The sequence below is a fragment of the Girardinichthys multiradiatus genome, chromosome 7, assembly GCF_021462225.1.
Source record: "Girardinichthys multiradiatus isolate DD_20200921_A chromosome 7, DD_fGirMul_XY1, whole genome shotgun sequence".
Taxonomy (NCBI): Eukaryota; Metazoa; Chordata; class Actinopteri; order Cyprinodontiformes; family Goodeidae; genus Girardinichthys; species Girardinichthys multiradiatus.
Genome location: NC_061800.1, coordinates 3,132,540 through 3,145,978, shown reverse-complemented (window position 1 = coordinate 3,145,978; position 13,439 = coordinate 3,132,540). Strand labels below are relative to the sequence as shown.

General features: G+C 45.5%; 1 protein-coding gene across 2 annotated transcripts in view; it reads right to left on the bottom strand.

The window, feature by feature from the left end:
* kalrna (kalirin RhoGEF kinase a) overlaps positions 1–13,439 on the bottom strand; it is a 255,676-nt gene that overhangs the window by 6,459 nt on the left and 235,778 nt on the right. For both annotated transcript variants that reach the window (XM_047369632.1, XM_047369633.1), the window contains 7 exons: positions 12,338–12,365; positions 9,309–9,471; positions 9,071–9,192; positions 8,841–8,972; positions 8,585–8,746; positions 4,788–4,866; positions 4,644–4,695 (listed from right to left, as the gene is read on the bottom strand). In XM_047369632.1, the coding sequence (XP_047225588.1) occupies positions 4,644–4,695; positions 4,788–4,866; positions 8,585–8,746; positions 8,841–8,972; positions 9,071–9,192; positions 9,309–9,471; positions 12,338–12,365 (738 nt within the window). The remainder of the gene's footprint in view (positions 1–4,643; positions 4,696–4,787; positions 4,867–8,584; positions 8,747–8,840; positions 8,973–9,070; positions 9,193–9,308; positions 9,472–12,337; positions 12,366–13,439) is intronic.

Below are 13,439 nucleotides of genomic sequence, written 5' to 3'. Positions count from 1 at the left end.
AAATATGAGGTCATGAGGTTCCCAAACCAGACACGCTCCTTTTGACGACTATGCCTTGAGAACATCCCCATGAAATCCACAAACAGCATCAGTCACAAGGGACAGTCTTGGCAGAGTCCAACACACACAAAGTTTGAACCCCTGCTCTGTCTGTCTCAGTCATTGTGTCCTTGGGCAAAGACACTACACCCGTCATGCCTGCTGCCTCGCTTCTGTCAGCCTGCGTACATTGCTAGCTCACCACTATCAGAATGTGTGCATGAATGGGTGGATGACTGATTGTAGTGTAAAGCACTTTGGGGTCTCTGGGGACCTAATAAAGCGCTATACAAATGCAGTCCACTTACCATTACCATTTACAGGGATAAGATAGCTTTTAAAAGCCACACAGATATCTCATACTCCCACAGTACCCCCCTCAAAATATCTCAGGGGACATAGTCTAAGGCAGTGGTCCCCAAGTAATTTTCTTTTAACTACTGATCAATTATTCATATGCCCATAAAATCATCTGCTGAACAGAAAAGTGAAATCCAATTTAAATATCAATATTGAACAGACTTTGAATGGCAGTCGAGCTGGGTCTGTACATTTTGGTATAATAATTCTGCTTTCTTTGTTGTGCTTGCGACAGGCATGGTCATTTGCTTAACTTTTTACTTAAGTTGTCCTTCTTTTCCATCTTAAAGTGTTTCTACCACAGCTTCCATGCACTCTGTGATCATTTCCCAGTGAGTGAAAGGCTGTTTGTGTTTCCTAAAATCCACTGTACTCACAGAGAACACTCATATGCTCACTGTTGTGCTGTAAAAGACTGTGTTATCAGCTGTGTAGCTCGCTCATACTGTCGCCTCAGTAAATTTTTTCTCCTTGTCCTACCATCATAACCAGGTGGGTAGCTTTGGTTGAAGTTCCTATGTTTGGGCTCATAATGTCTCTTTAGATTTAGACTCTTTACAAGTCCAACTGACTCAGAACATATAAGGCAGACTGGCCTTACAAGGTACAGTAGTTAAAAGGAAAGTGTATGCTTCTTTTCATTCATCGTTAAATGAGTGATTTTTATAGTCCACTTTACGTATTTTTGACAAAGCCATCTTCATTTGCTTACTCATCTGTGCACCACCAAGTCATTGTACTGTCAGCAAGTGTGTGCTCCCACCCTAGTAAATTAGGTGCTATACACTGATGGCTGGAGGCAGTGCTTCAGCCACTACAGCTCCAGAAAAGGGGCATTAGCAACCTGAGCTCAAGGACCAAGCATTGCTTCTTCTTTGTCACTTTCTGACATTAGGCATACAACGATATGGTGCATTACCGTCACCAACTGGCTTGGAGTGTGGACCAATGTCACTGACCCACATAGCTGCCGGTCGCGCCTGTTCAAAGTCAGACACTGAAAGGCAGCCGGCAGGAAAAAAATTTCTATATTTATATAGTACATGAGAAAATACTCGTACTCGTCGTCTACCGCTTTATCCGGGAAAAGGTCGCGGGGGCAGCAGACTCAGCAGAGACGCCCAGACGTCCCTCTCCCCAGACACCTCCTCCAGCTCCTCCGGGGGGAGCCCAAGGCATTCCCAGGCCAGCCGAGAGACATAATCCCTCCAGCGTGTCCTGGGCCATCCCATGGGCCTCTTCCCGGTGGGATGTGCCTGGAACACCTCCCAAGGAAGGCGTCCAGGAGGCATCCGGTATAGATGCCCGAGCCACCTCAACTGGCTCCTCTCGATGTGGAGGAGCAGCGGCTCTACTCCGAGCCTCTCCCGGATGCCCAAGCTCCTCACCCTATCTCTAAGGCAGTGCCCGGCCACCCTACGGAGGAAGCTCATTTCAGCCGCTTGTATCCGGGATCTCGTTCTTTTGGTCATGACCCAAAGTTCATGGCCGTAGGTGAGGGTAGGAATGTAGACCGACCGGCAAATTGAGAGCTTCGCTTTTCGGCTCAGCTCTCTCTTCACCACAAAGGACCGGCATAGAGTCCCCATTACTGTGGCAGCCGCACCGATCCGTCTGTTGATCTCCCGCTCCATTCTTCCCTCACTCGTGAACAAGACTCCGAGATACTTGAACTCCACTTGAGGCAGGAACTCCCCTCCAACCTGAAGAGGACAAGCCACCCTTTTCCGGTCGAGAACCATGGCCTCGGACTTGGAGGAGCCGATTTTCATCCCTGCCGCTTCACACTCGGTTGCGAACTGCCACAGTGCATGCTGTAGGTCTTGGCTAGAGGGGACCAGCAGGACCACGTCATCTGCAAAAAGAAGAGACAAAATCCTCTGGTCCCCAAGCCAGACCCCCTCCTGCCCTTGGCTGCGCCTAGAAATCCTGTCCATAAAAGTTATGAACAGGACCGGTGACAAAGGGCAGCCCTGCCAAACTCCAACACGCACCGGGAACAGGTCCGACTTAGTGCCAGCAATGCGAACCAAACTCCTGCTCCGCTTGTACAGAGACCCGATGGCCCCTAGTAGAGGGCCCCCGATTCCATACTCCTGAAGCACCCCCCACAGGGCATCACGAGGGACACAGTCGAATGCTTTCTCCAGGTCCACAAAACACATGTGGACCGGTTGGGCAAACTCCCATGAACCCTCGAGTACCCTGTGGAGGGTATAGAACTGGTCCAGTGTTCCATGGCCGGGACGAAAACCACACTGCTCCTCCTGAAGCCGGGGTTCGACTATCGGCCGGACTCTCCTCTCCAATACCCTGGCCTTACCAGGGAGGTTGAGGAGTGTGATCCCCCTGTAGTTGGAACACACCCTCCGGTCACCCTTCTTATATAAGGGGACCAATACCCCAGTCTGCCAATCCAGAGGCGCTGTCCCCGTCCACCACGCAATGTTGAAGAGGCATGTCAACCATGACAGCCCCACAACATCCAAAGACTTGAGGTACTCAGGGCAGATCTCATCCAACCCCGAAGCCCTGCCACCGCGGAGCTTTTTAACCACCTCGGTGACTTCAGCCTGGGTGATGAAAGAGTCCAACCCTGAGTCCCCAGCCTCTGTTTCCACCAGGGAATGCGTGATGACAGGATTGAGGAGATCCTCGAAGTACTCCTCCCACCGCATAATAATGTCCCCAGTCGAGGTCAGCAGCTCCCCACCCCCACTGTAAACAGTGTTGGCGAAGTACTGCTTCCCCCTCCTGAGGCGCCGGATGGTTTGCCAGAATCGCTTCGGGGCCAACCGGTAGTCCTTCTCCATGGCCTCACCGAACTCCTCCCAGGTCCGAGTTTTTGCCTCTGCCACCGCCCAGGCCGCGGCACGCATGGCCCCACGGTACCCGTCAGCCGCCTCAGGAGTCCCACAAGCCAACCACAGCTGATAGGACTCCTTCTTCAGCTTGACAGCGTCCCTTACTGCCAGTGTCCACCACCGGGTTCGGGGATTGCCGCCGCGACAGGCACTGCAGACCTTACGGCCGCAGCTATGGGCAGCAGCATCGACAATAGATGCGGAGAACATGGTCCACTTGGACTCTATGTCTCCAACATCCCTCGGAATCTGGTCAACGCTCTCCCGGAGGTGAGAGTTGAATACATCCCTGGCCAAGGGGTCCGCCAGACGTTCCCAGCAGACCCTCACTATGCGCTTGGGCCTGCCAAGTCTGTCCGGCTTTCTCCTCCCCCAGCGGATCCAACTCACCACCAGGTGGTGATCAGTGTGATCAGTGCAAAATACTTTATTTTCAAAGGGCAAAACGCTCTCTGGGTCCAGATTGAACATGTGAACATGTTTGGGGACCAGAAAATAGTCTGGGGTTTGGGGACCAGTGGTCTAAGGCCTTTTCCAGATCCACAAAACACATGGAGACCAGATAAACCTACTCCAGTTACCCCATTAGCAATTCCATGAGGATATAGCTATAGTCCACTGTTCCACAGCCAGGAAAGCCACATTGCTCCCTCCGGATCCAAGGTTCCTCACCATTGGTGTACCACATCTGTTTGGCAGCTTCCCCTGCCATCGGATCAAACTTACTGGTGATCAGTTGACATCTCTGCCCCTCTCTTCACCCAAGTGTCCAAGACGTAATGCAGCAGGTCTGATGATACAGTTATCATGGATTATTGGATAACATGGATTATCAACCAGGCCACCCTGGCCAAAGGGCCAAGTACACTTATAAATCACCTTGTGCTTGAACACCATAACAAACTATGGTCATTCTATCCCTCGCTCAGAATCCTAACAACGAAACACCACTCAGGTTCAGATCAGGGGAGCGACAGGGCCTTTACGTATCACATGCCAAATGGCAATGTGGCCAGTCTACTTTGTTGCTAGATGCAGTCTTAAAAGTCCATCAGGCAATTAGGACTCCATCTTGAAATATACTTTTTGTAGAACAAAGCTGTCCTTGCACATGTAGGCAACCAGCTTCTCTATATGGAATAGTATGAAATGCCAAGAGAAGACGTATCAAAAATAAAAAAAACAGGTGTTATGTGAGAGCTTGCTTTCTGGTACTCATCAAAATACTTGTAACTTAATTCCAAAGCAGCTGTAATTAAGCTAAATTTATCTTAGGAAGACTACAAAGAAAAGCATTACAATAATAAGCTGTACAATTTATGAAGGCATCAACTATTGCCCCACATAAAAACTCAAATATAAAGTCAGGTCATGTCCTACCTCTTTCCTTGTCGATTTGTTGAAACATTTTCTCACGACTGAAAAGCGACCCCTTGTCAGAAAGCAGATATGTGCAATTAAAACTCTTAGAATGGTTCCCAATGCAAGTTCCCTGTTGATTCAATAAGGTATGGAATGTTTTACCTTCCGATCTCGCAGATTTCAGTGAAGGCTGACTCAAAATTTTCTTTCCACTGAATCCCTGTTCCGTCACACCCAGAGTCTAAGCAGAGGAGATGTATAAACAAAAGAGGGTTCAAAAACAGAAGCATATTTAATTTTAGACATTTTAAAGTCATATTGTGTGGAAAACATTTAAGTTATAGGTTTTATTGAATTAAAAATTACAACTTCATGAAAGTAATATTTGCTCAATTTTTATCCAGTATCTTCTCCTCAGTGTAGTGGCTTTAGATTCCCGGAAACAAACACACTGGACCACTGCTACACAGCTTTAAAGTATGCCACACCTTTGCCTGTGCAGTTTTAGGACTTTCTGATTACTAACTGATTCATCTCATGCCAACTTAAAGCAATTAATTACAAACTTTTAAGCCTGTGGTTAGGACTGTAAAGAAGTGGATCGAGCAGTCAAAGCAAAAACTACAGGCCTACTTTGACTAAAGCTCTCTAAGGAAAATGTAAATAGGCTATTTCACTGTCAGAAGACAAGGAAAGCTCCAGGACCTTAAGGTGTGACAAACTAGTCCCTTATTTTCACCTACACCTTCAACACGACTGGAGCTATTTGAGGTTCCCTCCTCCTTCAAACACCATCATCCCTAAGAAACGCACCATCAATGGATTAAATGACTGCAGGCATGATGTCTGTGGTCATGAAATCCTTTGAGCAACTCCCTGCAGTGTGGTATCGAGCAAACAGGACGCAGGCCGTCCCATTTGAACAACACTTCATTCTATACTATCTTGACAATCAGGAGACGTACACCACCATCCTATTTGTGGACATCGGCTCAGCCTTCAAAACCATTAATGCAGACATCACCAGAAGATCACCAGCTCACAGTCCCTCCACCTGTCAGTGGACCACCAGATTCAAGACTGACAGGCAGAATCCGGGTGAGGCTGGGGAACATAATCTCCCCCACAAGAACAATCAGGACCAATACCAACTGGTGCCAACCAGGGATGTATTTTCTCCCCACTCATCTTCTCTCTTTATACAAATCATTGCACTTCAGCAGAGCTATCTATGAAACTCCTGAACTTTGCAGATGACACCACTGTCATTGGTCTGATCCAGGAGAATGATGAGTCTGCATACAGACACGAGGTGGAGAGGCTGTAGGGCTGCATGATGTAAGAAAATGTTCTGCAATGACAGTGTCAGGTGCACTATATGCCAATTTCTTCTTTGCTCAATTTCTCATCTGTGCTTCCTACACTCTGTGACCCTTTAGCACTTTGGACAATGTCATTTGTGTCTGTTGTGAGCATCTTCTGCCATGAGACTGCCCAACTGGCTAAATATTACATTAGCATGTGAAATGCATGTTCATAAACCTTGAAACATATTAGCCAACAATTTTTGTACTTCAGTCATTTGCAATATGAACATTGCACACATTGCATTAATAATATTTTCACAATATATTGTGCCAATCCAATCAGCAGGAGCGTCTGGTCATCTTTCACACTGGCATTATTCAGTGTGTCTTGTGCAAATCCATCACTGTATAGTTTGGTCAAGCCAATGACATGACCAGATTCGCAGCGATTAATCAGGTCTGCAGAGCTGATCACCAGTGCTGACCTTTCTTTATTCCAGAACTTGCACAGGTCTAGGGTCAGGAAAAGGGCTGTTTAGACTTTGACCATGGGATCGGCACTGCAGAGCGCTATCTGCAAAATAGCCATTCACAAAGACAGTTCCTACCCCCAGCCTGCCTCTCTGATGAACAGTCAAACACATAATTATTAACAAAATTATTAATTAAATAGAGTTAGTAATTTCTGAGAAAAACTCAACTAGATTATGGCATGCTATTTTGAGCACAAACTTCACGAAAACCCATTGGTGATTAAGAGGTTAAAGAATCTTTTTTATTTCCCACCAAATTCATATATTTATATTTAAATGTCTGTACATTGAGAGTAAAGTGGAACCAAGTGAGTGCGTGAGTGAAAATCTGCATTGTGGTTAAATTACTTAAACAGAAACTCAATATAGTGGGGCGGCTTCAGACATTTCAGGTCACTTGGATCTTGTGTGACTATGGTACATTCAAGTTATACAGGTCCTTCTCAAAATATTAGCACATTGTGATAAAGTTCATTATTTTCCATAATGTAATGATGAAAATTTAACATTCATATATTTTAGATTCATTGCACACTAACTGAAATATTTCAGGTCTTTTATTGTCTTAATACAGATGATTTTGGCATACAGCTCATGAAAACCCAAAATTCCTATCTCACAAAATTAGCATATTTCATCCGACCAATAAAAGAAAAGTGTTTTTAATACAAAAAGCGTCAACCTTCAAATAATCATGTACAGTTATGCACTCAATACTTGGTCGGGAATCCTTTTGCAGAAATGACTGCTTCAATGCGGCGTGGCATGGAGGCAATCAGCCTGTGGCACTGCTGAGGTCTTATGGAGGCCCAGGATGCTTCAATAGCGGCCAACCAGTGTTGGGTCTTGAGTCTCGCAACGTTCTCTTCACAATATCCCACAGATTTTCTATGGGGTTCAGGTCAGGAGAGTTGGCAGGCCAATTGAGCACAGTGATACCATGGTCAGTAAACCATTTACCAGTGGTTTTGGAACTGTGAGCAGGTGCCAGGTCGTGCTGAAAAATAAAATCTTCATCTCCATAAAGCTTTTCAGCAGATGGAAGTATGAAGTGCTCCAAAATCTCCTGATAGCTAGCTGCATTGACCCTGCCCTTGATAAAACACAGTGGACCAACACCAGCAGCTGACACGGCACCCCAGACCATCACTGACTGTGGGTACTTGACACTGGATTTCTGGCATTTTGGCATTTCCTTCTCCCCAGTCTTCCTCCAGACTCTGGCACCTTGATTTCCGAATGACATGCAGAATTTGCTTTCATCCGAAAAAAGTACTTTGGACCACTGAGCAACAGTCCAGTGCTGCTTCTCTGTAGCCCAGGTCAGGCGCTTCTGCCGCTGTTTCTGGTTCAAAAGTGGCTTGACCTGGGGAATGCGGCACCTGTAGCCCATTTCCTGCACACGCCTGTGCACGGTGGCTCTGGATGTTTCTACTCCAGACTCAGTCCACTGCTTCCGCAGGTCCCCCAAGGTCTGGAATCGGCCCTTCTCCACAATCTTCCTCAGGGTCCGGTCACCTCTTCTCGTTGTGCAGCGTTTTCTGCCACACTTTTTCCTTCCCACAGACTTCCCACTGAGGTGCCTTGATACAGCACTCTGGGAACAGCCTATTCGTTCAGAAATTTCTTTCTGTGTCTTACCCTCTTGCTTGAGGGTGTCAATAGTGACCTTCTGGACAGCAGTCAGGTCGGCAGTCTTACCCATGATTGGGGTTTTGAGTGATGAACCAGGATGGGAGTTTTAAAGGCCTCAGGAATCTTTTGCAGGTGTTTAGAGTTAACTCGTTGATTCAGATGATTAGGTTCATAGCTCGTTTAGAGACCCTTTTAAGGATATGCTAATTTTGTGAGATAGGAATTTTGGGTTTTCATGAGCTGTATGCCAAAATCATCCGTATTAAGACAATAAAAGACCTTAAATATTTCAGTTAGTGTGCAATGAATCTAAAATATATGAATGTTAAATTTTCATCATTACATTATGGAAAATAATGAACTTTATCACAATATGCTAATATTTTGAGAAGGACCTGTATCTGTCATATTTTTTGAGGCAGGCTTTGAAAACTTTTAAGTCCAGTCTCTTCCACCTTTCAGTGGGTCAGTGTGTGTTCCTTACTGCAGCTGCCCAGTGTGACCATGTTTGAAGGTTGGGATGGTGGGCCAACACCCCAGCGGTTCGATGCTCGAACCCTGAATTGATAGTGACCTCCAGGAATAAGATTATCGATCTGGACACACTCCTCCCTGCAGCTGGTTGCCTGCTGCCACAGGAATGAGTCTGTGGGTGGGAGAAAGAAGCAATGAAGAGGAGGAAATGTTTTTTCTGTTTGGAATGTTAAAGAGCATCCTTTGATTCAACAGTTTCCACAGACCTTCCTGCCTGTACTCTACAGCATAACTGGTGATGGCGCAGTGAGCAGATGAAGCTGGAGGTGGCCAGTGGACTAGCACTGTTGTGCTGCTCGCTTCCTGAGCCAGTGGTCTCCCCGGGGCTGCTGGGATACCTTTAATTTAAACCAACTAATCAGAACCGAATTTGAGCTACAGCGATTAGCACATGAGAGGATTACTGTTTAATAGTGGTGAAAAACAAGAGAGGCACCTTGTACTTTAATGGAGGCGGAGGAAGAAGCAGAGCCATGATCATTAACGGCAACACAGGTGTAGATACCTGTATCCTGAGGCATCAAATTACAGATTTTCAACAAGATGTCACCAGTATCCCTTGAAAGGAGAGAAGAAGAAAAGCTAAAAAGAAGTGAAGGAGTAGCAAAAAAAAAACCATGAGGAAAGAAGATGAAAAAGAAAGTCATTAATTTTTTACCTGTGGTCAGTTTTACCTGATATCAATGGTGAAGCGGCTGTTACTAGTCACCAAGTTTTGGTCAGGGCCCTTCACGGTTACAGAGGGTTTAGGTCGTCCACAGACTTTACAGCAGAGGACAACCGTCTCCCCAAAAGCACACACCACATCCGATAGCGGTACCAGGAATTCTGGGGCCACTGTACAGAGCAAAAACATCACAGCAAGTTCCTCCACCGTACAGTGGTACATAGGCATTGTTTAATTTGTAGTGTTCTGCTCACTCAAACACAGAGCATTTTATGTTTGTGAAAAGCACTGTCCCTGAATTACTGCATGTATTTCTCCTAAATTCCGATGTACAACAATGCATTAATGGTATATTAATGGTATAACATTCAATGGGCAGTCTAAGGAACAGACTCTAGTTTGAGTTTCTATGCCATGAGGACCGTTTGTATAAATTATTTACAGTAGCATGTTTCTGAATTTATATGACTTTTTTCATGTATTTATTCTTTGTTTGAGCTTTGTCTTTTTTTTTTGTTCAGACCGACTACGATTTCAGTAAATGTTTCGCCTCATTCGTGTGCTGTCGCTCGCCTGACATTTCACCAGCCATCAGCTTCGTGGCCAACGGCCAACAACGCTCCACTCCCTTCAAATAGGAGGAGCTTCTATTTGCTGCTTGCTGGTTTCAACTCAACATGGTGGACCTGGATTTCATGGAGCAAGTCACGGCCATTTATTTATGGAAAGCCAAACAACGCCATTGTCGTCGAGAGTACCACCTCCTACTCCAGGAGCAGCACCTGGATGACGGTCGCTTTCAGCAATACTTCCATCTATCCAGGACCCAGTTTGAGGACCTACTGCTCCGCGTTGGGGGACGAGTCAGCCTCCGGGAAACCAACTACAGGCAATTCTCCGATGCAGAACGCCTGTCCATCTGTCCTTGGTGAGTAAATAAATCTCAGCTCAATAGAAAGAGGTGTGTGAAGGCCACGTGTGCCTCACATTTTCATGCATGCCTTAGTAACCAGTCCTTTTCTGGACTAAATTTCAACAGCTTTTTTCAAAGCCACCCACAAACCTGTCAGAGCAAACCTTCCTTCCTCCTATGTGTACTTGAATTTTTGTCTTTTTATATACGTGAGCTTATGGATTTTTTATCTTATTTATTGTTTTCCCTTCTTTGCAGGGACAGCACCCACTGATTCGCGACGACAACTGACAGAAAAGTTCAGATTTTTCAACTCCACATGACATTCGCTTCGAGTCCATCATGGGATTCAAAGGTGTTCTAAAGGGTTGAAGTCAGGACTCTGTGCAGGAAAGTCAAGCTCATCCACACCAAACTATCTCATCCATGTCTTTATGGACTCTACTTTGTGCTAAAATCTCTTGGTCTGCTGAAGCATTCAGAGTTCCACTGCATCCGACGCTTTGCATTGCACGTAATGTATCGTTTGGATCCAGTTGTTTGATACCCATTCCATGAGGCTCTCTACACTTTGTTCTTGAGCTAATCTAAAGGCCATATGAAGTTTGGAGGTCTGTAGCAATTGACTCTACAGAAGGTCGGCGACCTCTGTGCACTTATGAGCATCAGCATCCGCTGCCCCCGCTCCATCAGTTTACCGGTTCCTACCACTTTGTGGATGCTTTGCTACTGTTCCCAATCACTTCTACTTTCTTATAATACCACTGACAGTTGATGGTATCCCTATTTTAACCGACTGTGCTATTTATGTGATTTAAATTTAAAGTTTACTTTTACTTTTTAGATTGTCAGTCAGTCAGACAGTCAGTTGTTTTCTATACTGCTTCTTCCATACTGGGTTGCGGGGAAGCTGATACCTATCTCCAGCAGTCTATGGGCGGGAGGCAGGGTACGCCCTGGAGCCAGGCCTGGGGTTGGGACTTGTCAGAGAAGGCATGGTGGCCAGGTTGCTCCTCGCGGGACCCGGCTGGGCCAAGCCCAAATGAGAGACGTGAGGCCATCCCCCAGTGGGCCCACCATCTGCAGGGGGAACCATGAGGGACCGGTGCAAAGAGGATCGGCCAGCTGACGAAGGTGGAGACCTTGGCGGCCCGATCTCAGGATGCTTAAGCAGGCTCTAGGAACATGGAATGTCACCTCACTGAGGTGGAAGTAGCCTGAGTAGTTTGCTTGTTGCCCCCCAGCTCAGCTGTCCTGTGTTGGGGTTTACCCCAGTGGATGAGAGGGTCACATCCCTGCACCTTCAGGTTGGGGACATGTCTCGGACTGTCATTTCAGCCTACGAGCCAAGCTGTAGTGCGGAGTACCCAGCCTTCTTGGCATTCCTGTTGGGGGTACTGCATAGTGGCCCTCCCAGGGACTCCATTATTCTGCTGGGAGACTTCACTGCAGTGAATACGTTCCTAACCTCACCTTTGGACATGAACTTTGTGTCATGACTGAAAAACGAGATCCCTAATAAAAGCAGCTGAAATTAGCTTCCTCCGTAGGGTGGCCAGGCACTCCCTTAGAGATGGGGTGAGGAGCTTGGCCATCCGGGAGGAGCTCGGAGTAAAGCCGCTGCTCCTCCACATCGAGAGGAGCTAGTTGAGGTGGCTCAAGCATCTATCATGGATGCCTCCTGGACGCCTTCCTCGGGAGGTGTTCCAGGCACGTCCAACCGGGAGGAGGCCCAGGGTACGGCCCAGAGCACGCTGGAGGGACTATGTCTCTCGGCTGGCCTGGGAACACCATGGGCTCCCCCCGGAGGAGCTGGAGGAGGTGTATTGGGAGAGGGACGTCTGGGTGTCTCTACTGAGTCTGCTGCTCCCGCGACCCGGTCCCGGATGAAGCGGAAGACAACGAGTATGAATACGAGATGTTTCTGTTTTCTGTATTTTAGACCAAAGCATTTTTTAAATGGGCATTATAAAAACTAGAAAAAATAGCTAAAAGATTAAGCTTTCTAGAAATGCCGATGATTTATGCCATCATGATACATTTGTGAAACTGGATCAAATGTCACCTTTTCTTTAGGAGTTTATACTAATGTACCAGGTCATGTAAATTCATTTATATCTCACCTTCCTGGATGAAGTTTGGGTTGAGAAGCTGAAAAACAATTTCAAAAATACATGTTAGGTTGCAAACATTAATACTGAAACCAGCAAGACAGCTGCTTTGAAACCTTTGGTGTGTGAAATTTTCACTAATAAAAGCCCCACGTGTGTCTTTAATAAAGTGAAGCAACCAACCCACTAAAAAGATTCTCTTCTATGAATTAGTCACAGATGTTGAAAAAAACCTTCAAATTATTTCTATACATGACTAAAATAGAATATTATCAAAAAAAGAATGACAGTGACTGACACCTTCTCACAACAAATAACATATTGCTGGTATTTTATAAATCATGACACAATTCAGCCAAAAAAACACACAGATTATCCCGCCACTTGATGATCAGGAAATCAGTCACTAAACAGGAGTAAGCCTTTTTCATCTAAATAATCTGAAACTCTGGATATGCAGTAGACTGCAAAATTATTTACAGCCTTACATTACATCACTTTTGTTGCTTTACAGCAGACTTTAAATATAATTTATTTTGTTTTTCAAAATTATGGACATGGATTTTCTCAAAATACATATTTTAAATAATTCTAAAAATATATAAAATGGAGATGTAATATATACACATAAAGAAATAATGAAATTATCTCAGAATATATACATTTGTTTCACAACCAATAACAACTACAAGTAGAGATGGTTAACACCAACAGCATGAAGACAATAGAGCGTGTGGCTATAACCTGTTGTTATGCTGATAACAGTCTCCAAACACTGAAACATGGGGGTTGCAGCTTCATGGTGGAGGCTTTTTCCATCTATTCAATTCAATTCGGTTTTATTTATATAGCGCCAATACAGATTTCAGGTCAGGTATATACACTGCTCAAAAAAATAAAGGGAACACTTAAACAACACAATATAACTCCAAGTAAATCAAACTTCTGTGAAATCAAACTGTCCACTTAGGAAGCAACACTGATTTGACAATCAATTTCACATGTTGTTCTGCAAATGGAATAGACAACAGGGGGAAATCTTTGGCGATTAGCAAGGCACACTCAATAAAGGAGTGGTTCTGCAGGTGGGGACCACAGACGACTTCTCAGTACC